Source organism: Typopeltis vanoorti, chromosome 1, assembly GCF_054136105.1.
Source record: "Typopeltis vanoorti isolate ZY-2024b chromosome 1, IOZ_Tvanoo_1.0, whole genome shotgun sequence".
NCBI lineage: Eukaryota > Metazoa > Arthropoda > Arachnida > Uropygi > Thelyphonidae > Typopeltis > Typopeltis vanoorti.
In genome coordinates this window covers 52,483,059-52,505,286 of record NC_143549.1, presented here as the reverse complement: position 1 = coordinate 52,505,286, position 22,228 = coordinate 52,483,059, and the positions used below count along the sequence as shown (strand labels likewise).

The window sequence follows — 22,228 nt, the reverse complement described above, 5'->3', positions numbered from 1 at the left end:
AGTAATTACTCCATACTTCAAGGATATCTTTTTCTCCCGTTTTCATGTCACCTTTATCATCGCTAATTACTTTTACGGCACTCTTTCCTCCATTTCTAAGCTTCTTCAACAACCTCCAGAATATCTTACCACCTTCTTGATATTTATTTTCTATGTTCTTGCCAAAGTCCTTCCATGATTTTTGTTTAGCTAGTTTTACACAGTGTTTTGCTTTCTTACATTTGTCTCTGTATTCTCTAAGAGCAAAAGCTGACTTATTTGCCAGGAACTTTTGATATGATTTCCTCTTTTCCTTCACTGCCTCTTTAACTTCTTGTGTCTACCATGGAGTCCTGATTTTTCTATCCTTGCAGACAACCTCACCACATGCCTCTCTGGCTGAATCGATCAGGGTTTTCTTCAAGGCTTGCCACTGAATCACCAAGGTTTGGTTCCTGTTCTCAAACTCTTTCATTTTTTCTTCAATGATCTTTGTGTATGTTAGTCTACAGTTCACATTTGAGAGCTGCTCAACTTTTATTCGCTTTAAAACTTTCTTACATGTTATTCTTTTCAATATGAAATTCAATTTTATCCTGCTCAAGACTAAATAGTGATCGATTCCAATCTCAAATCCTCTGTATACTCTGGTGTCCTGCACCAGGGAGAAAACATCACTATCAACAATAACATAGTCGATGAGACTTTTCTTATTCCTTGCCTCTTCTCGCCATGTGAATTTGTGCACATTTTTATGTTGGAATATGGTGTTAGTAATAACCAGTCCATGTCCTGAGCAGAAATCCAACAGGTATTTGCCATTATTATTAGCTTTGCACTTTTCTCCAAATTTTTCCAAAATATTTCTATGTCTGACAATCACTTCCTACTATTTAGATCCGCAACAAGGACCAACTTTTCCTTTTTCATTGTGTCAGTTGCTTTCTCTAAAGCATCAAAAAATTCCTCCACTTCTACCTCAGTAGAACCTTCTGTGGGTTCTGCTGAGGTAGAAGTCCAGTTCCCCATTCTCATATTTGCCCACATCACTCTACTTGAGACTGCCTGCCATTCAAGAAGATTAGCCTCGTATTTTGTGTTGAATACTATGGCTACTCCTTTTCCTTGATTGTCATTGCCTGAATATAACATTTTGTATTTATTGCTCAGAAAGATCTCACCACTTTTTGTTTTTTTTGTTTCAGTCATCCCTATTATGTCGATCTCGTACTTATCTAATTCTTCAGCTAGCTCCATTTCTTTGCCATTCAGGCTTCTTATGTTGATAGTACCGATCTTTAACTCTGGTGATGTTGAGTTGGGGTGTGTTTTCAGATTTGTTCCAGTAGTTGACTTTTCGCTGTTCACCATGGTTCCCTGGCGAAAACAACGGGGGCCTTGTTTAACCGGGCGACGCCCCAGTCGGCATGAAATTTTGTCATGTTGTACCATCATTTTTTATTTTGGTTTAACCAATAAGAATACAATTTGGTCGGCTTAATCCCAAATTGCCAGCCCATCCTCATTCGTTCAGTATCAAAGTAGATACCCACAGGGTGCACCACGAGAAGGTGAGGATTGGACATTAGGTCAGAAGCCCTGGTCGGTTCTCTGCATTCCTTTAAAGGCTATGTGGAGGTCTCCTCTCAGTTACAGCCTTGACCCTTAAGCATCCCACAAACTGTCAATCTATTATTCAGGAAACATTCCACAGACCTGCCACAAACATCATCACTCAGCCTCTGGATCCTCCCCACCACTTTTTTTCATACTCATTTCATTAAAGCCTTATAAAGAGGAATAATAACCTCTCTATTTCTGCTGGCCAGTGTGTATTCTTCAACAACCAGTAATCTAATGTGCTGTTTTGGCAACCTTTGCAATATGCCCTCTAAACTTTAACTCTCCATCCAAATCCCTAGTTATTCAAATATGAAGTCAATGGATGCCATGCAGTCACTCCCGAACCTTATAATTCCGCACTCCAAATCCCTGGCCTCATCAATTTCCTGCAGTTCAGTTCCATCAATATGGCACAGAGCTCATGATCTCTTCTTCCCAAAGCTTTACCCATACTGCCAGTCCATTTAAGTCATCCTGCAGGATCTCTACATCATTTTCATTAAATACTGCTCTTCTCAGCTTTGCATCATCAGCACACAACTAAATATTTGCTCTACATTTTTTTTTTTTTTTTTTTCAAAATATTTTCTGTCATTTCCTATATCACTGATGTACAATAAACACCAGCAGGCCAAGTACTGGGCTCTGTGGTATGCCACTAGTCACATGCCTTTCTTTGCAATCGGCTCTTCCATAAACCACTCTCCATCATCATCAGATTTTTGACATGTACTGTACACTTAAGAGGTGTAGAGTATATCACGATAGTAGTAGTAGTACATGAAAAAGTTACATCATTACTAACTTCTGATCAACAATTTTCCTCCAATTTAATCTGTTATCTCTCAAGACTCCAACATTATCATATTTTATATTCCTGTCTTCTAAAGCACTTTTTACTGTATCAATCCACCTACATGTTGGTCTTCCTCTGGGACTTTTTTCCTGCCAACCTAGCAAAGAACACTTGTTTTGCTTATCTTTCCTTTCACTTCTGTTTAAGTGACCACACCATCTGAGTAGTACTAGAAGTGAGTAGCAGCACTATCAGTACTGGATTAAGGCTGAAGAAGAAGAATCATTTGGCAAGGCTCAAGACCAGACAAATGTAGGCATGGAAGATAGCAGTCTTTAACGGGTTGCTGGTGATGTTAAGAAGCCCTCACAGACTTCTGGAAGGAAATATTATATTATATTCATGCCATGCTTGCAGATGCAACATGGAATGAAGTGACAGTTGATTTATGAATGGTGTTTGGAAGAAGTGGCAAAAATGTATGTTCATAAACTTGACATGAAAAATGCAGTTAACAGAGCCTTAACAAATGCTGATATTTCACTGGATAAACTCGTCAGTTTTACAAACAGATGGAGCACCTGCAAATGGTGGTGGTGGTGGTGGTGGGGGGGGGAAATGAGGAATTAATTGCACTTATGAAAAGTGATCCAGGTTTCTAGAGTTTCTCCCTGTTCATTGCATCATTTATCATGAACACCTGGCAGCCAGATACTTCAAGTATGAAGATGTTATGAAATCTGTTCTAAGACATTTGTCTTAGAACAGATTTTATTATTGAAGAACTGGAGCTTGAAGATAAACACAGTAATGTCTCTTCATATCTCTTCATACTGCGTTGTGAGATGGCTATCAACCAGCAATGTCTTAAGTAGGTTTGTGGATCTGTAGGAGTCCATTATTACTTTTCTTGAAGAAAAGAAAAAATTCTATCCTCGACTGGAAAACGATGAGCAGATGCAAGATTTAATGTTCCTTACTGATATTAAGAATCATCTACAAACTATCAACTTTGTGCTCCAAGGAAAGGTTAAGATTGTTTCTGATCTTACTCAGACAATTTTCAGCTTTCAGAGTAAAATAAGTTTTTCAAAGAGACATATTGTTAAGCAACTTCTGCTTCCAATCTCAAAAGGAGAGTAAATACATCCTCTGATATTGAAATAAAAGATCACAAACAGAAAAAATACAAAGATAAATTACAAGGACTGCTTGATAATTTCTCAGAAGTTTGAATATACTTGTAGAAGTTGAAACCCTGTTTTGCCTTTTTTTTGTAAATCTATTCATATGTTAATCAATGATGGTTATCTAATTCTCAAACTGGTTACAAAATCATCTACTGGGGAAATGGAACTAATAGAATTACAGGAGGACCTAGGTCTAAAGATGATCCATAAATCCCAGTCTACAATTGAGTTCTAGAAGTAAGTTTCAGAAATAAAATATCCTGAGATGAAGAAAACCATGTGTGACTCATCTCAATTTTCCGCACAACATACTGCTGTGATTCACTGTACTACATAATGAAGTTGATGAAGTCGAAGCATCAGGCAATCCTTACAAATCAACACCTGACAGTGACAACATATCAGCCAAATTTTCAAGAACTCACAGCCAAGATGGACCCACAAGCCCTCTACTAGCAGTAAATAGCCTGATAATTATAGTAATATCTATTTGTGTCATAAAAATATTACGATAAGATTATAATTTTGTAAGCTGGTATCTGATTAAAATATCTCTAATTTTATTGGTTTACATATTTTCTTCCATGTTTTGACCAGATATTTACTAAGATACATAAATATCAGTTAAGGGGATAAAAATCCCTTATTGTTTTTCAGCCAGTAAGCGAAACTAAGATCGAACACTACGATCTGTAATCAACATCTTAACTTATCTGTAATTAACTTATATCAACATCGCCAGAAAAAATAGCCTTTTGGCTTTTCATCTTAGTTATAATACATAAATATCATTAAAAATATCTGCTTTTACCCCTTAATGTTAACGAATTGCAAATTTACATATTTTTCTTAGATGTTTCTGTAGCTCATTACCATATTAAAAATGCTCAATATAGTTAAAACAATGATCAGTCAGGATTTTGAAAACATTTGATACATACGTGTGTGTGTGTACTTTGTGTTTTTGAAACTAATACAAATTAATAATTTAAAAACTACATGCATGAATCATTATTATTGCATACATGTATTTCTTAATATTTATAGAAAATTTTTCTTATGAAATGTGCATGTAATATTTGTAATAAAAGCGTGTATGTAATATTTGTTCATGTCGTGTGACTCTCAAACATCCGAAGTTTATGGTATGTAGATCTTACGTTAAGCAAGTTTGGCCATCCGTGGTATAGGTTATGCATATTCAAAAGAAAGATTTCGGTATTGTGATCACATGTTTATTAAGATAAATTAAGAGAAACAAACCCGACAAGTTTCGTATATAGTTTGACTTACATCTTCAGGGGTTAAAGGTAACTAAAAGTTTAAACACAAGAAATGAGAAATTACTCAAAATAGTCCATTAGATGTTGTTATGGCTGTCTAACCGTTCATCAAATTAAAAAATCCGAGTGCAGAATCGATACATAATTAATGCATGCTATGTTTGAACAATGCTGGATGTTGTCACGTTCTGTTGTTCACGTTCACTCTGTCCAAGGTCTATTTTTTATGAGTATTTTTTTGGGTATATTTTTTATGAATGCTGACCAAACTTAGTGTAGAATTAGGCCCTGGCTTTTGTTGTATTGCATTGGGATTCTAAGCATATTTGCAGTTTCCTTAAATTTATTTGTGAAACAATTTTTCTCAATATAAGATGTTCATTTTATGCCAAAGTACATTATGGCCAGTGGAAGTTGTGTGGGATGCTAGGCCTGATTTGTGTTTCTCCTTTTTTGCACGTCTTTTTGATGTTCGTTCATACAAATTTCTCCTGATCTTCCTGTTTGGCCTACGTAACAAATGCCACAGGAACGGTAAATTTTATAAACACCTGGTTTTTTAAACGGGTGATGTGGAGGTTTTGGGGGCTGTAGAAATCTTGATATTTTTTCTAGTGGTAGAAAAGCTACTTTAATGTTATGTTTGTATAGTAATTTGGCCAATTTGTCTGTAACATTCTTGATGTATGGTAGTGTAATTGCGTTCTTGAAATCTTGCTTTTGTGAGATGATTGTAGGAGGTGTGTTGAGGATTTTCTTGATTGTCTTAGGTTCAAAACCATTTTTTATAAGAATCTGTGTTAAATAATGTAATTCTTCCTTACTCTTTTCTTCTGTGCTGGAAATATTGTAAGCTCAATACCTCAAGGTTTTTATAAAACCAATTATTTGCATGAGGTGGTGGTGGTGTGAGGCAGCATTAAGAAATCTTCCTGTGTTGGTGGGTTTTCTATAAATGGAGAAAGATAATCTGTTTTCTTTTTCATTGATTTCTATTAGGATATCAAGGAAAGGTAGTTTTTTATGTTCTTCCAGTTCCAAAGTGAATTTTATGTTGTGCAGATTATTAAGATAATCTTTAAAAGCAGTGAGTTCCTCTACTGTTCCTGGCCATATGATGAAAATATCGTCTACATAACGAAGCCAAATTTTTGTTTTTTATGATAGCTGTTTAGTGTATTATTTTCAAAATTTTCCATATATATGTTTGCTGAAGCTGGGGATGGGGGGAGAGAGGAGTCCATTGCCAGTACTTCTTTTTGCTCCCAAAATTTGTCATGATGCATGAAAAACGTATTTTTTATGCAATGTTTATATAGTTCTACAATGTCCAGTGGAAAAAGATCTTCAAGGAGATTCACTTTCATTTGATGAACAGTTAGACTGCCATAACAACATCTAATGGACTATTCTGAGTAATTTCTCATTTCTTGTGTTTAAACTTTTAGTTACCTTTAACCCCTGAAGATGCAAGTCAAATGACATACGAAACTAGTCGGGTTTGTTTATCTTTATTTATCTTAATAAACATGTGGTCACAATACTGAAATCTTTCTTTTGAACTTCAAAATCACAGAAACCTATGCCTACAGGCTATGTATTGTTCAATATGTCACATTTACACCATATAATGTATGTTCTGAACAGCTTTTCTCTTAGCATCTTGTCATGTGTTTTCTACAAAGCTGAAATACAAATCTCCTTGTTATATTTCCATGATTTCTCAACTGTCTGGCTTAAAGTAAAAATCTGATCCTAACAATCTCTTTCCCTTCCACAATTTTTCTAATGCATCTCTTGAGTTTGCTGATATAAATCTTATCTTGAATCAGTAAGGAAATTCTTTTATATTTCTTGAATGCAGTTTTATTTCCATTCTTAGAAGTGGAACTATGAGAGCTCTACTCCAATCACCTGGAATTTATCCTTCTGACCATGACTTTTGGATTATGCAGTGCAGCAATTGTACAAGTTTATATCTTCATATTTGAACATTTGTATTAAAATATAACCAGCTGCCTTTCCATTTTGACGTTTTTGATGATTTTTTCTACTTTTCATATTGATGTATGCACCTAACTACATTTTTCTTGAATGTTTTCTTCCACTGGTCTATCACTTCTTGTTTCATTTAGCAATCCTTCAAAGTAATTACTCCAGACATCCAGAAGATCTTTATTTTCAGCTTTCGTGTCATCTTTATCATCTAATTCCTTTCACAGTACTCTTTCTTCCATTTCTAGTCCCCCCACCCAACAGCCTCCAGAACACTGCCACTCTATATTTTTACCAAAGCCATGCAAAGACTTTTGTTTAGCCATGTTTACATTGCTTTGCTTTCTTACATTTTTCTTTGTATTCTTTCAGAGCACATGCTGATTACTTGCTAGAGCTTTCCATATGCTTTCTTCTTTTCCATGATTGTAGCATTCCTTAACTCACCCATGTACTGTGGGCAAGTTAAGGAATTCCCTCCCCCCTTTTATTAATTATATATATATATATATATATATGGTGTGTGTGCACACACATTTTTTACTTTTTTTTTTACAAAGTCTAGAAACACTGCTCTAGAGACTAAACATGGAATTTTTTTCATGCCTCGAATAAGCAAGGCAGTGGTCGTACACCAGGAAATGAAATTCATCTTCCACATAAAGACAATCGCAAACATCCATGTCCATAGTGGGATTTGAACCTACAGCCTGTTAGTTGGAGAGCTAATATGCTAATCACTCGGCCAACCAAGCCAGCTTTTAAACTCAATTACAAACTTACAACTCACAATATATAAAAACTAGAGACATTGATAAGTCTTGCTGTTCTTTTAATATTCTTTACTGAATGATTACAAACTTATTGCAAATAATTCAGAAAACAATGTTGCCCGTTTTTAACTCCCTCTCATATACAAGTGCATTGGTAGATTGCTATAAATTATAACATCTGAAATATATAAAACTAAGAATTATTTATAACTCTGTTATTCAAAAGAAATGTCCATGATCCCCCTTGTTTTCAACTTGTAACCTTCAAATGACACTAATCGACTACAGATTCTGCTGCAATCTTTCAGATGCGAAACTTATAGGAAATGAGAAAACCTCCAGTAGGATACCGTTGGTATTTACATAATATTAAAAATAAGAAACATTCAAACCAGTTTCTTAATTCAATATCTCTTACCTATATCTTTTGTTTCTTGTTTTTGTAACCATAGCTGCAGTACTTTATGTTGAAGCTCCTGCTTTTCACAGCATCCTTTGTAATCTACAAAGTTCCGAGTCAAAATAAGTTTTAACTGTCTGACATTCAGCCCTTCTATTTCTCCTGGATTTTGTAAGTCTTCCACAGACATAGGTTTAAATGGCTCTTGTTCATGGAATGGAGTTTTCTGTTGATATTAAAACAAATACATAAAAGTTTATCAAAAGAACTGCTTTATAAATACACAAGGGTGTGTGTGTGTGTGTGTGTGTGTGTGTGTGTATAAAAGATAACTGTCAAATCAGGCATTTTAAGGTAATAATATATTTGTTTTAATGCATTAATCACTACTATAAAAAAAAAAGGTAGAGGATAAAGGGATTATGTACATATAAAGCCATGAAGTACAAGCAATGATAAAATGTATATGACACTGAAGCAGTGGAGTCTAATGTCAATCCTCTCTGGCACTGGGAAATGGCAAGCAGGGATTTCACATACTGACTTTTTCACATATAAAGATAAGGATGGCATTTTGCCTCTTTACAAGGCCTTGATAAGACCTCACTCGGACTAGTGTGTGCAGGTCTGGTCTGATGGTTTCCGTTGTGATTCTGATAAAATGGGGAGAGAGGGGGCAAGTGTTAAAAATGATATACGGATTGTAGAATACTGATTATGAAGACAGACTGAGAATTTGTAGACTGCAGACACTAGTATGATTGAGACTCACAAACTTCTGAAAGAGTTATACAGGATTTCAGTTGATGGAATTTTTCATTTTATGGAGGGTGAGAAAAGGACAAGAGGGGGTATCGTTGGAAGCTGAGAATGAATGCCACTAAGAAGGGGATTGGGGCTCGATTTTTCTCTCATAGATTGTGTGATTGGAATGGATTGGCATTGGATGTTGTGTGTGCAAGCAGTGTGAATGAATTCAAGAATAAGTATGATAGTTGGTGCGTGTCGTATGTGGCCTCCCTCAATGAGTCCCTGACTCTAGAGGTCCGTCTTAATTTTTTATTTATTTATTTTATTGATTTCTGAAATATTTCCATGTATACAATAATCATCTTGAGCGACATTCTAAAATGTTATTTTACAAAGTAATGATGATAATAATAATAACAATAGTATATAGTTGATTCTCTTTTTACACAGCTTTTTTTTTTTTTTTTTACACGAATTCGAAATAACATGGTTTAGAAAATAAAAGCAATTTTTTTTATAAAAATCAAGTGGATATTAGATCCAGCATTATTTCCTTTTGGCTCTTTATTTTAGCAAAAGCAATTCTATTTTTACACAGTATATTTTGATTTAACACGATTCAAATGGCACTTATTTTAAAATTTCTGTTTGAATAGTACATGCATTTCCTAGAATAGTACATGCATAATGATACGTAAAAAATCATATGTATATATCATTTTTTGTTTACAATTTGAAATGTTTACACATTTTGTGTTTGGTTTTCATGCAATAAAGTTATACAGGCATGTATTAAATTTTGAAGGTTTGTATGCATAATATCAAATTAGTAAAATTAATAATTGATTATTTTCAGATATTTACGTAACATTACCCCATTAATCACGATGTCAGATAATTCAGTTAGACAGAAGAAGAAGAAGAAAAGCTATTTTTTTCAAAACTAAGATCCAAATTTTAGATAGTTTAGCAACTGGAAAAAGATCAACATTCTTAGGGAAATATTCTGGATTGAACGACGCTACCACGAGAATGATTAAGAAAAATGAAGAGGCCATTAGAAAATCTGTTCTTTATGAAAAAAAAATTAGGTGCCAAGTCGTCATCGTATACGAGAGACATTATAAAAGTGAAGATGGAAAAGACCCTAGTGATGTGGATTTAAAAGATTACTCACAAAAAGGAATACCTTTAGACGGAAATGTCATCAAACAGAAAGCATTACAGCTGTACAAACAGATTCAGGAAAAGGAACAACAACAATTGTGATTTTTCTGCAAGCACAGGTTGGCTTACAAAATTTACATCTGCAGATGAGCTAGCAGCTAGGGAATTTCTTTCTAAACTGTCCAACATTATTGAAAATGGTGACTACACTCCTGATCATGTTTGTAACGCAGATGAGACCGACCTTTTTTTGGATAAAAATGCCAAGTAGAACTTATATAATGAAATGGCAAAAAAGCATTGGTGGCAGTCTTAAAGCAAATAAGGATCGTGTGACTATTATTTTGCAGTGATGTTCCAGGAGATCGCATATCAAAACCATTACTCAATAATCGATCCCTAACACCGCAGGTAATGAAAGGTGTGGATTTTAACACGTTACCAGTGCACTGGAAGTGCAACCTAAAAACGGTTGGGTTACAAAAGAAATTTTTAATGAATGGTTCCATCAATGATTTGTTCCAGAAGTTTAATGCTATTTGATGGAAAAAATCTGGACTTTAAATTTTATTGATTATAGACAATGTGCCTGGCCATCCTGTTTTAGAACACCCGAATGTGAATTTTGTTTCCTGCCACCTAATACAATATCCTTATTACAACCACTAGACCAGGGTGTGATTGCTACCTTCAAAACTTACTACATAAGAAGAACATTCCAATACATTTTTGATAAACTAGACAAGGATAATTTACTGACAGTTATTGATGTATGGAAGAAATTTTCTATTTTGGATTGCATCAAACTTGCTAAGTTTGCATTATCAGAATTGAAACCATCAACTTTAAATGCATGCCAGAAAGTTACTTGGCCAGAATGTGCGAAAAAGAAAAACCCTGTACCTTTGCATACAACTGAATATCCTAATATCATCAGATCAGCACATGCAGTTGGCGGAGAAGAATTTGATGATTTTCCATCTGCAGATATTGAAGAATTGGTGGTTGACATGTTAGTGATGACGGAATAATACAAGCTGTCCTTGAGAATCTTGATGAAAAAGAAAAAAAGTGACGATGATGATGAGATTCCACTCACTGCAGTATTGATTAAAGAAGAGCTTCAAATGGCTAGAAAATCACAAAGTCATTTTCTTACACATAATCCAAATACTGAACAGTTTAAATGTGAACTTAAGTCATGTATAGTGTTATATGAAGAACAACACAAAGATTTAGCCAAAACAGGATCTCAATGATTAGTTCGTGATAAAAAAAAAAAAAAACCTTTGAAATTATTGGAAATAGGTGCTAATTTAGTTTCTTTTACTGAAGAAAATATTTCACCATTGTAGTATGAACAGGATAGTCAAAGTGTTTCAAAGTGATGGAAATGGGTTCATTCCAGTTGGTTCATGAGATTGAAGCAGCGTTTTGTGCTGCATAATATGAAAATGTATGGGAATCTGCAAGTGCTGAGAAGGCTGCCAAAGAGTTTGTGGAAAAATTGGATAAAATTATTACGGAGAAAAATAATTAATATGGATAAGACATCCATGTTTCAGAAAAAAATGCTCAAGCAGATATTCATCCACAAAGAGCTAAACTCTACACCTAGTTTCAAAGCTCTTAATGCCCGTATGCCAGTTCATTATCGGAGCAATAAGAATTGTTTGAGGATGCCTTAATCAACTGTTATGCGAATGAAATAAAAAGCTATTGTGTGAAAGAAAATGTAGAATTTAAAATTTTATTAATTCTAGATAATGCTCCAGGTCATCTGTAGCGTTGATCTTCACCAAGTTCAAGGTCATGTTCCTCCCTCCAAACACTGGTTCATTGATCCATCAGTTGGATCTCCGTAGATAATAAGTCTTAAACACTGCAAAAACTCCATGATCCATCAGTTGGATCATGGAGTTTTTGCAGTGTTTAAGACTTATTATCTATGGAGAACTTTTTCAAAAGCCATTTCTGCTAATGAAGGAAATGACCAGACTCTCATGCAATTCTGAAAAACATTCAATATTTATCATGCTAAAAAAATATTGCTGTGGCTTGGGATGCAGTGACCTCTCAATGTATGAGTGGCATATGGTAAAAGACATTAAAAAGGTTTGTGCATGATTTTGGAAGTTTGTAATAGTGGGCCTAGCAAACAATCTGAATCTCGAAGTGATTGATGATGACATAATTCAACTCACAGAAAGTTCCCCTGAAGAGCTGACCAACGAAGAATTAGTTGAACTGGAGGAACAACTGTTGAAGAAGAGAAAAAACAAGAAAAGAAAGGGGGAAAAGAAAAACAGGAAGAGACAGTTAAACAATTTACAGTGGTCTCGCAGAAATGTTCTTTGCAGTTAGCAATGTTCTCAAAATGGCTGAAGACATGGATCCCAATGTTGAACTCTACTTAATAATAGAAACGAAAGAACAGCGTTTGCTTGCTATGAACAAATTTATGATGAAAAGAAGAAGAGGAATAAGCAAAGCACATTGGACATTTTCATCAAAAAAACAAAAGTTACAACAGAAGAGCCACAGGCTGATCGTCCACACAGGGAAGGTAATGAAGATGGGATTGTAGAGTAAGATCATCATCATCAAATTCCTGCCATGTACCCACAAGGGGTGTACAGGATATGATTGTACTACATAAAAAAATTATAACAATACTAACTTCCTGTCTACAATTTTCCTCCAAATCAGTCTGTTATTTGTCAAGACTCCAACATTATCAGATCTTATATTTCTATCATCTAAGGCACTTTGTATCGTATCAATCCACCTATATCTTGGTCTTCCTCTGGGTCGTTTTGCTGCCAACCTGGCAGAGAGAACACTTGTTTTGCTAATCTTTCCTCGCCCATTCTGTTTAGGTGACCATACCACCTGAGATTAGCTCTGCTAACACATTCCTGGATGCTGAAAATATCAAGTTCTTTCCTAATATCCTCGTTTTTAATATGATATTGCCATTGATGCCATTTGTTCACGCATCTAATCTTTCTCAGGACTCTCATATCTGCGGTCTCTAGTCTTTGGTCAAGTGTTTTACTTCTGACCCAGCTCTCAGATCCATAAGTTAAAACTGGTTTGAACACTGTCTTGTATACAATTAATTTAGTGTTCTGACTAATTTCTCTCTTATTCCATATGAATTTATTCAATTGACTTCCCACCATACCAGCTTTGCTGATTCTGTTGTCTATTTCTATATGTAATTTACCATCTTCAGTAAAAATCGTGCCTAAGTAGCTGAAATGTTTTACTTGTTCCACAGGTTCTCCATTCACAACACAGTTGACATTTTCAATGATTCTGCCTATTTTCATTGTCTTTGTCTTTTTATTGCTGACCTTCATACCATATCTATTACAACAGCTATTCAATTTAGTCAGAGAATCTTGCAGACTTGTGGCAGATTTATTTAGAAGTATAACATCATCCGCATAAAACAAAGAGCTGAGATTAACATCTCCAATTTTGATATCATGTTTAATACCACTTTCCTTCATAATGTGATCCATATAGATAATGAATAACAGAGGGGATAATGTACATCCTTGTCTCACACCAGATTTAACATTAAACCATCTTCCTGTACTTCCTTCAATTCTAACTGCTGACTTACAACTCAAATAAAGACTAAGTATTGCTTGATATAATGCCCCATTGACACCATATAACTGCAGCGTATTGAATAGCTTCTCTCTTGGCACCTTATCATATGCCTTTTCCAAATCGACAAAACTTAAATACAGATCTTTGTTATATTCCCATGCTTTCTCGACTATTTGTCGTAAAGTGAAGATCTGATCCTGACAGCCTCTATTTGGCCTGAATCCAGCTTGTTCTTCACCAAGCTTTTCTTCCACAATTCTTCTCAACCGTTTCTCAAGTATACTTGCATAGATCTTGCCAGGAACACTCAGTAGGGAAATATCTCTGTAATTCTCACATTCAGTTTTATTTCCCTTTTTATATATGGGTACTATGAGAGCTCTACTCCAATCATCGGGAATTCGTCCCTCTGTCCAGGCTTTTTGAACTATGCAGTGCAGCCACTGTAAGACTCTTATACCACCATACTTCAGCATTTCTGGTCGAATATCATCTACTCCTGCTGCCTTTCTACATTTCAAGCCTTTGATGGCTTTTTCTACTTCCAGTATGGATATGTATTCCTGCCTGCATGCCTGGTTGCATGCCTGGTCAGTGTTTTTTACCACTGTGCTGCCATCACTGCTTGTTTCATTTAGCAGTTTCTCAAAGTAATTACTCTATACTTCAAGGATATCTTTTTCTCCAGTTTTCATGTCATGTTTTTATCATCTATCCTTTATCATCTCTAACTCCTTTTACAGCACTCTTTCCTCCATTCCTAAGCTTCTTCAACAACCTCCAGAATATTTTCCCACCTTCTTGATATTTATTTTCTATATTCTTGCCAAAGTCCTCCCATGACTTTTGTTTAGCTAGTTTAACACAGTTTAGCATTCTTGCATTTGTCTCTATATTTTCTAAGAGCACAAACTGACTTATTTGCCAGGAACTTTTGATATGCTTTCTTCTTTTCCTTCACTGCCTCTTTAACTTCCTGTGTCCACCAGGGAGTTCTGATTTTTTTTATCCTTGCAGACAACCTCACCACATGCCTCTCTGGCAGAATCAATTAATGTTTTCTTCAGAGATTGCCACTGAATCTCCAAGGTTTAATTTCTGTTCTCAAACTCTTTCATTTTTTCTTCAATAATCTTTGTGTATTTTAGTCTACAGTTCACATCTGAGAGCTGCTCAACTTTTATTCGTTTTAGAACTTTCTTACATGTGTGATTATTCTCCTGCTTTATAGTGGCAGTAATGCACAGTACAGTTTTTATAATAAGGTTTAAAAATTAAAATGACAGTATACTTATTAGGGTTAAGTTCCTAACCCCTATAACTCCTGTTGATTTAATGTATCGACTTACGTCCTGCCAGCTGGAATGGAACCTGGACGTAAGTCGAGGGATGACTGTATATATATATATATTGCATAATTTACACTTTTTATTTTAAAACACCATCTCATTCATAAGTTATCTGATCACGGGTGACTGACAATGAATTAATTAAAGAATTTTTATGTACAGAGTGGTAAAAATAAAACTTCAGGTGATCTAAAATTCTTAATTCAAATGCTACAACATATCCTTTTAAAGAATCACAAAAACACTTGCAAATTTAGTTGCTGTTTTCTCTAAAAGTTATAAAGTAAACTAATAGTCTTCACTTTCTTGTGTCCTTTTATCTCCTTCAATGTTTAGAACTTATGAAAAAATGAAAGGGCATTACAAACTTGACCTGACAGTTGTCACTGCCATAACATAACTGATGACTTTTAAAATCTTTTTCTTTCTAAATGAAGGACTATAAAAATCTGCTATTGATTCAAAAATCCTACTTATTTCTCAAACAGCGGTATTATAATATTCTTTTCACTTCATGCATTCATGCAAGTAAATCTTGAACACTTGAATGTGATAGAAAGCAAATAAGTCTTTCATGTCATGAATAAACTTAAATTAAATTACAATTATCATTTCCAATAAATAAATTTCATTATTAAATCAATACATTCATTTCCTTCAATGTTACATTTATGCACACATATGTAATATATAACAGGCAATCTATTTAAAAAAAAATAATTGTACTTTTCTCATAATGCAATTTCACTAACAAAATAAACTGATTATTATAAACAGAAAAATTAAAATTGGCACAATCTAATTAAATACTCTAGCACAGTGTTTCTCAACCTGTGGTCAGCAACGATGGAAAAGGTGATCTATAGGCAGACTTAAATTAATTAAATAAATATATATTTTTTAATTATCTAAACAAATTAAAATTGAATAAGTAAAAATTATTGAAATCAAATGGAGACTTAAAATATAAACAACAAATATCACCAGAATGTTCAAAGGTAGAAGCAATAAAACTATATTGTTGTTCACTTCATCCTTTTTATTATTCGTCATTCTGCTGCTAAATTTGTAGCGGCAGAATGACAATAATAAAAAGAGGAGTGAAGTGAACAATAATATAGTTTTATTGCTTCCGCCTTCCCTTGCTGTTTTGTCAGATTTGAAGTTAAACATGTGTTATCCACATTTCAACCAATGGCTTGTTGTTTATTGATTTTTATTATTGAAGGTTTCCTTCCTTCAACCAAGGCTCAGTATATCTTCAGAAGTGCTAAGTGATACTTGGACAAAGTGTGTCCTGAGTTAATCCCCAGTATCATATATTTATATATTTTTCGGAAATGTTTTTTAATAATGGAAAAGTGGCTTAGAACTAGGACTTTGAAAAGAAGGGGAAATGAAACAGGTGATATTAACCCTAATTGTGATACAAGTGTTGTAATGGCGAGTAAATTTGATACTATTAAAGAAGAAGAAACAAGCAGACTTCCTACTGTATTTTTTCTTCGAAAAAATACAGTAGGAAACATAACAGTTCATATTTGGAATTTGGGTTTACTTGGTGTGGAGATGAAAGTGAACAGAAACCTCAATGTCTTTTGTGTTATGAAGTGTTGTCAAACGAGTGAATGAAACCTGCGAAACTCCAACGACATTTAGAAACTAAACATTGTGATGTGAAAAATAAACCAATTGAACTTTTTCCACAACGCTTAGGGACATTAAATCATGGGAAAGATATAGTTTCGGTCATGGGTTCCATTAATATGCATTAACATTAATAGCAAGGCACTGGAAGCATCCTATCTCTTAAGTTTGCACATAGAGAAAACATGGAAACCGCATTCTATTGGGGAAAATTTGCTACTTCCAGCTATAAAATATGTGGTAAAAACGATGCTCGGCAACAAGTTACTAAAAGATGTTGATTTGATTCCTCTTTCAAATGACACTGTTGGTCGCAGAATTAATGATATGGCAGGTGACATAGAATCTCAGTTAATCGAAAGAGTTAAGAAGAGCCCTTATTATACGTTACAAATTGACAAGACTACTGATGTTACAACTGATGTGCAGTTAATATGCTACGTAAGATATGTGCATACTAACAACATTCATGATGATATCCTGTTTTGTAGAACTTTGCCATCCCGAACAACTAGAGAAGAAATATTTCACACACTCAATAATTACATAATACACAAAGGGATCCAGTGGGAAAAATGTATAGGCTTCTGTTCGGATGGAGTTTGCTTCTTCCTTGACCATAGAAACAACCCCACTATGCCTGCCTGTAAGGCAGGCATAGTGGGGTTGTTTCTATGGTCAAGGAAGAAGCTCCGGATATGAATTGGGTACATTGTTTCATACATAGGGAAGCGTTAGCCTCCAAAGGAATGCCACCAGAATTTAAAACTGTGCTATATAACACTGTAAAGCTAGTTAATTTTATTAAAGGTCGACTGTTAAATAACAGGTTATTTTCAGTACTCTGCGATGAAATGGGCAGTGAATATATACAACTTTTGCTTCATTCTGAAATTCGCTGGCTTTCCAAGAGCAAAGTACTAACAAGGTTATTTCAATTAAGGCATGAAGTTTTATTATTTGTAAATGAACGTAATTCTGATTTTGCATCACTCCTTGTTGACGAAGCATGGTTATCAACACTATCCTATCTTTCAGACATTTTTTTCAAAATTAAATGAACTAAATCTCTCCATTCAGGAAAATTCTTTAACTGTTCTTGATGCCTAAGACAAAATAAAGGCATTCAAGAAAAAACTGATTTTACGGATTAATTATGTAAAGGACAGACAATTTGCACCTTTTCCAACATTTGGAATCGTTTTTAGTAGAAAATGATATTTTTGTTGATTCTGAGTTTCTGGAAAGGGTTTGTGACCACCTCAAAAATCTGAAACATATTTTCTGAATAACTTTTATAAGAAATTTCTGTGGAATGGTGATCCATTTCAGGCTTGCAGTCACAAGAACGACCTTTCGTTATCGAAAAAAGAACAATTAATTGAGCGTTCAAGTGACAGTGGACTTAAAATGCAATTCCGTGATCTTGGTTTGGATCTCACTAAACCAAGACAAGTGAATTTCCCGAATTATCTGAATAAGTAGTGAAAATCGTCATGCAGTTCTCTACAACCTATCTTTGTGAGAAAGGATTTTCATCGCTCCTTCAAATAAAAACAAAATACAGAAATTATCTTCGTGTGTGTGTGCCAAATCTTCGACTGAATTTGACCAATATTGAGACAGATATCCAGCAACTCTGCAAGGGCCGAGAAGCTCAACCATCTCATTAAAAGTAAGTAGTAACATAATTAGATCATATTATTTATTTTTTTAATAAAAATTAAACTTCGTACAATGATGATACACTTTTAATTGTTTCCATATGTATATAATTGTTTTAATTATGCTTCCATATGTATTCAAAACATGCTTTTAGATTTATTATGTTATAAATGGCACATTTTTTCTGAAATGTTGGTAATTCCTACTTAGGCTTTTAAAAAAAATTACGAAAAGTCAACATGACATATAGGGAAATAAATTAAAAACACTATGTTTATTTTTGAAGTAATTCCAACATTCTAAAATGTTATTTTTTCTTGCTTTTCTTTTCGCAAAATCATCGATGACATTGTCGAAGTCTATTTCATCACTCAGTTGCTGTTTTATAGACAGTAAGGCAAGATTTCTTAAGTGTGCCAAAAAAAGTGTCGCGCGTGGGCGGATCCCTACCTAATCAACATCTGGATAATTAGTCTCCCATTATGATTACTCTTTTCACATTCTTCATCTCTGTTTGGTGATGAATTTCTTCATTGCTAGCAACTGATCCACCAGGTCTGTAACAACACTCCACTATGTAATTGATCTTGTTAGATTCAACCTCATACCAGATGGCTTCAAATTCACTGCCACATAAAATACTGTTGCTGGTACTACACTCATAGGTCTCAACACTAACTGGATTCAAGTCATCCGATATCATTAGCAGCATGTCCCTCCTCTCCTATCCTCTCAGTGAACTCAATATTGCATACACTAGACTGATAGCTTTTAGCAAAATGGGCACTCATTAATTGAACAATCTCTTCTGCATCTGTTACCCTTTATCTCAATACCAGTTAGTATGTTTGATTCTGATAACCAATTATCACCAATGCCTACAATCTGAGGTCCCAACATGTTGACCAAAGCAACAAACTCTACTGCTTTGTTTCTGACACTCCTAGCATTTGCATATAGACATAATAATCTACTTGTATTTTCTTTTGTATGCTCTTGTCTGCAGTGTCTGCATGACACAGCTAGACAACTTGCAGATCTCCATTCTTCTCTAATGCTTTATACATGTAGACATCTTTGCAGAAGTTTCATTAATTTTCATTTCATCAAGTTTCATAATCCTTTCCATGATAATGCTCATTTTCGTCATTAGGACAATTACATAACATTGTCACTCTTACACTTATTAGCTTAGTATAATTAAAAACTTTTTAATACTGTTATTTAAAAAAATACAATTATCTTACAGAAACAAGTCTTAGACTTGTTTTTGTAAGATAATTTTATGGTTTGGTCATGTGATGAGAAGGGAGGATGAGTATGTGAGAAGAAAGGTCATGCAGATGTGCAGGGGAGGAGGAAGCGTGGGTGGTCAAAGAAGAGATGGAGGGAGTTGGTGGAGAGATAATTAAGCTGTTGTAAAATATTATCAGAATAACAGCGGGGAGATTTTTCATATGGTAGAACTAGGAGCCATCCCTGGAAGTTGCAAAAGGAAGTAATGAGTAAAAGAGTAAGAAGTAAGTTTTTTCTATATGGAGAGTGGCAGGAGCATGGAATGCAATTGACTGAAAGGATAATGAGAGCGCAAACTGCAGATGAGCTCAAGGAGTGATATGATAGACTTTGTACTCACTAACACTGGCCTCCTATGATGAGTCTTGTGACTCCATGTAGGTTAAGAAAATAATACCTTTTGTATAATGGTTAATGTGGACCTCTTGTGAGGAGTCTTTAGATTCCATGTTTTAATTCTCTTTTGCCATCACTCATTTTGATGAGTCACATAGTTCAAAGGGCAAAAACAAAAATGATCATTATAATAAACTACAGTGTTAGAGTAATAAATTCAGTTTAATATAAACTGAAATAATCACCTGATGCTTCAACCTACATATTAAGGTCATCTGGAGTATATACAAAGAGACAAGTTACATTACAATACACATAATAAATTAAGTCATACTAATTTAGTCAATCATTAACACTACTCCTGTTATCTGCTTGGCAAGAGATTACTAACAGATAAAGTAAAACAAAAATTAAGCTAGAGATTACCAACAAATAAATTAGAACAAAAACAGTATTGAGTGTGGTCAATATATGAAATAAGAGCTGAAATTATTGGTTAGAGTCCTAATGTGAGGGTTTGCTGGAGAGCTTGAAATAACAGTTATCTTTCCATATTCTTGGGATTTTTAGACTGTCATTATAGTTTAAATTAGGACAGTTGATCAAAATTTCACCGGCTTTCAAATTCGTGTTCATACCAACCATGTTTTTGTACTATATAAGGATAGGTTCCTTTAGAGCCTCTGAAGGTCAGTCAGTATAGACAAAGTCTTTTGGTTGGAAAGAGCTGGGTTCAATTCCCATCTAAGATGTGAGGAATATCTGGTCTCTTTTGACTAAAGGTGAGTTAGTCAGTCTCATACAAAGGTAGGGTTTTTGTTTGCCTGGAAACCTCAGGTTTTTTCATCCCCCAGAGGCAAACCAGCAGGTGATGCCAGACTTTGAGACAAGCCAGTTGGGGTTTCCCACAGTTGCATAATCATAAATAGATCCTGCACCAAGCAGAATGAAAGTGCTATAAAGAAGAAGAAGATAAGGATAGGTTCCTTTCCATCAATTTGGTGTAGGGTATTTAAGAGCATGATCAGAAAGGTCTAAATTACCAAAGTTATTAAATTTGATGTGCTGTTTGTGTTTTTATGGATTGGAATTGTGCATCCAGTTTCACAAATATAAGGTAAGTTACAGGTACACTGGATTCGGTGTACAAAAGAGTGGGCCAGAGGGAGGGGAAAAGGGATCCTTGGAAGAGATTTTTTTTATTTATTTTATAGGTGGTTTAAAAATAGCATTAAGGTTGTAAAATCCCCCCCCCCCATACAGAGGAGGTCGAAGGACTTATATGCACATAAGGTGATGTACAAGGTGGTACAAAAAGTTTCAAGACTAGCTCCATTTATGAGAAATTACTTTATTTATCTACGTTTACACACTATCACCTTCAAAATAGTCCCCTTGCATAGCAAAACAGAGCTCCCAGTGTTCCTGCCATTTCTGGAATGTGTCCTGGAAGTCTTCTTTTTGAAGCGTGTCAAGCACCTTCTGCAATTCGCGCTGGATCTATGCAATGGTGTCAAAACAGTGACCTTTGAGCTGGATCGTCATCTTCAGGAAGAGGTCGAAGTCTGCAGGAGCCAAATCTGGCGAGTAGGGTGGGTGCAGAAGTGAGATCATGTTGTTTCTGGTGAGAAACTCAAGTGTGAGGAGAGCTCGGTGACAGGGTGCATTGTCGTTGTGGAGCACCAATTTTTCACGCACCACAGATCTAGTCACTTTCGCCGATTGTCCTCCCTCAGATACCTTAAAACCTGGCAGTAGAACTCGCTATTGACGGTCTGGCCCCTGGGGACGAATTCTCGATGCACAATGCCGCGAATGTCGAAAAAGATGATGAGCATGCACTTGGTCAAGTTTCGTCACCAGTAATGATCCTTGACATGAATGACGGGTCATCCACAGCACGCTGATGGAGTTCTGGGCAGATCTTGACGTGGTGTTCCTTATGCTCCTGGATCAGCAGCCTGGGGACGAACTTGGAAGCAACACATCGCATGTTCAAATCACATGTGAGGATTGCCTGGACTGTTCCGTATGACACACTGACAATGCTCATGCACAAGTTGCCGAATGGTTTCGACATTTTTGGGGGTTAAGCTTGTTGAAGGTCTTTCTGATCTCTCATCATCTTCCACTCTTGAAGTGTGCATGTCACTCAAAACACGTCGAATGACTCATTGCAGCATCGGCGTAAATTTGTCGAATCATGTCAAACATCTCTGTGGCAGATTTGACCAGTTTCATGCAGAATTTCATGTTCGCTCTTTGTTCTAACTTGCTGTCCATGATGAAATTGCAGATGTGGTGACGCACGTAGTCAGAATAGCACCAGTTGCACAGAGGATTGTCTTGTTTACA

At 35.1% G+C, this 22,228-nt stretch overlaps 1 protein-coding gene across 3 annotated transcripts in view; it reads right to left on the bottom strand.

The window, feature by feature from the left end:
• Positions 1 to 22,228, bottom strand: part of LOC150109972 (E3 ubiquitin-protein ligase RNF34) — a 246,749-nt gene that overhangs the window by 33,178 nt on the left and 191,343 nt on the right. For all 3 annotated transcript variants that reach the window (XM_090416125.1, XM_090416134.1, XM_090416142.1), the window contains exon 5: positions 8,058 to 8,265. In XM_090416125.1, coding sequence (XP_090272251.1) covers positions 8,058 to 8,265 — 208 coding nt within the window. The remainder of the gene's footprint in view (positions 1 to 8,057; positions 8,266 to 22,228) is intronic.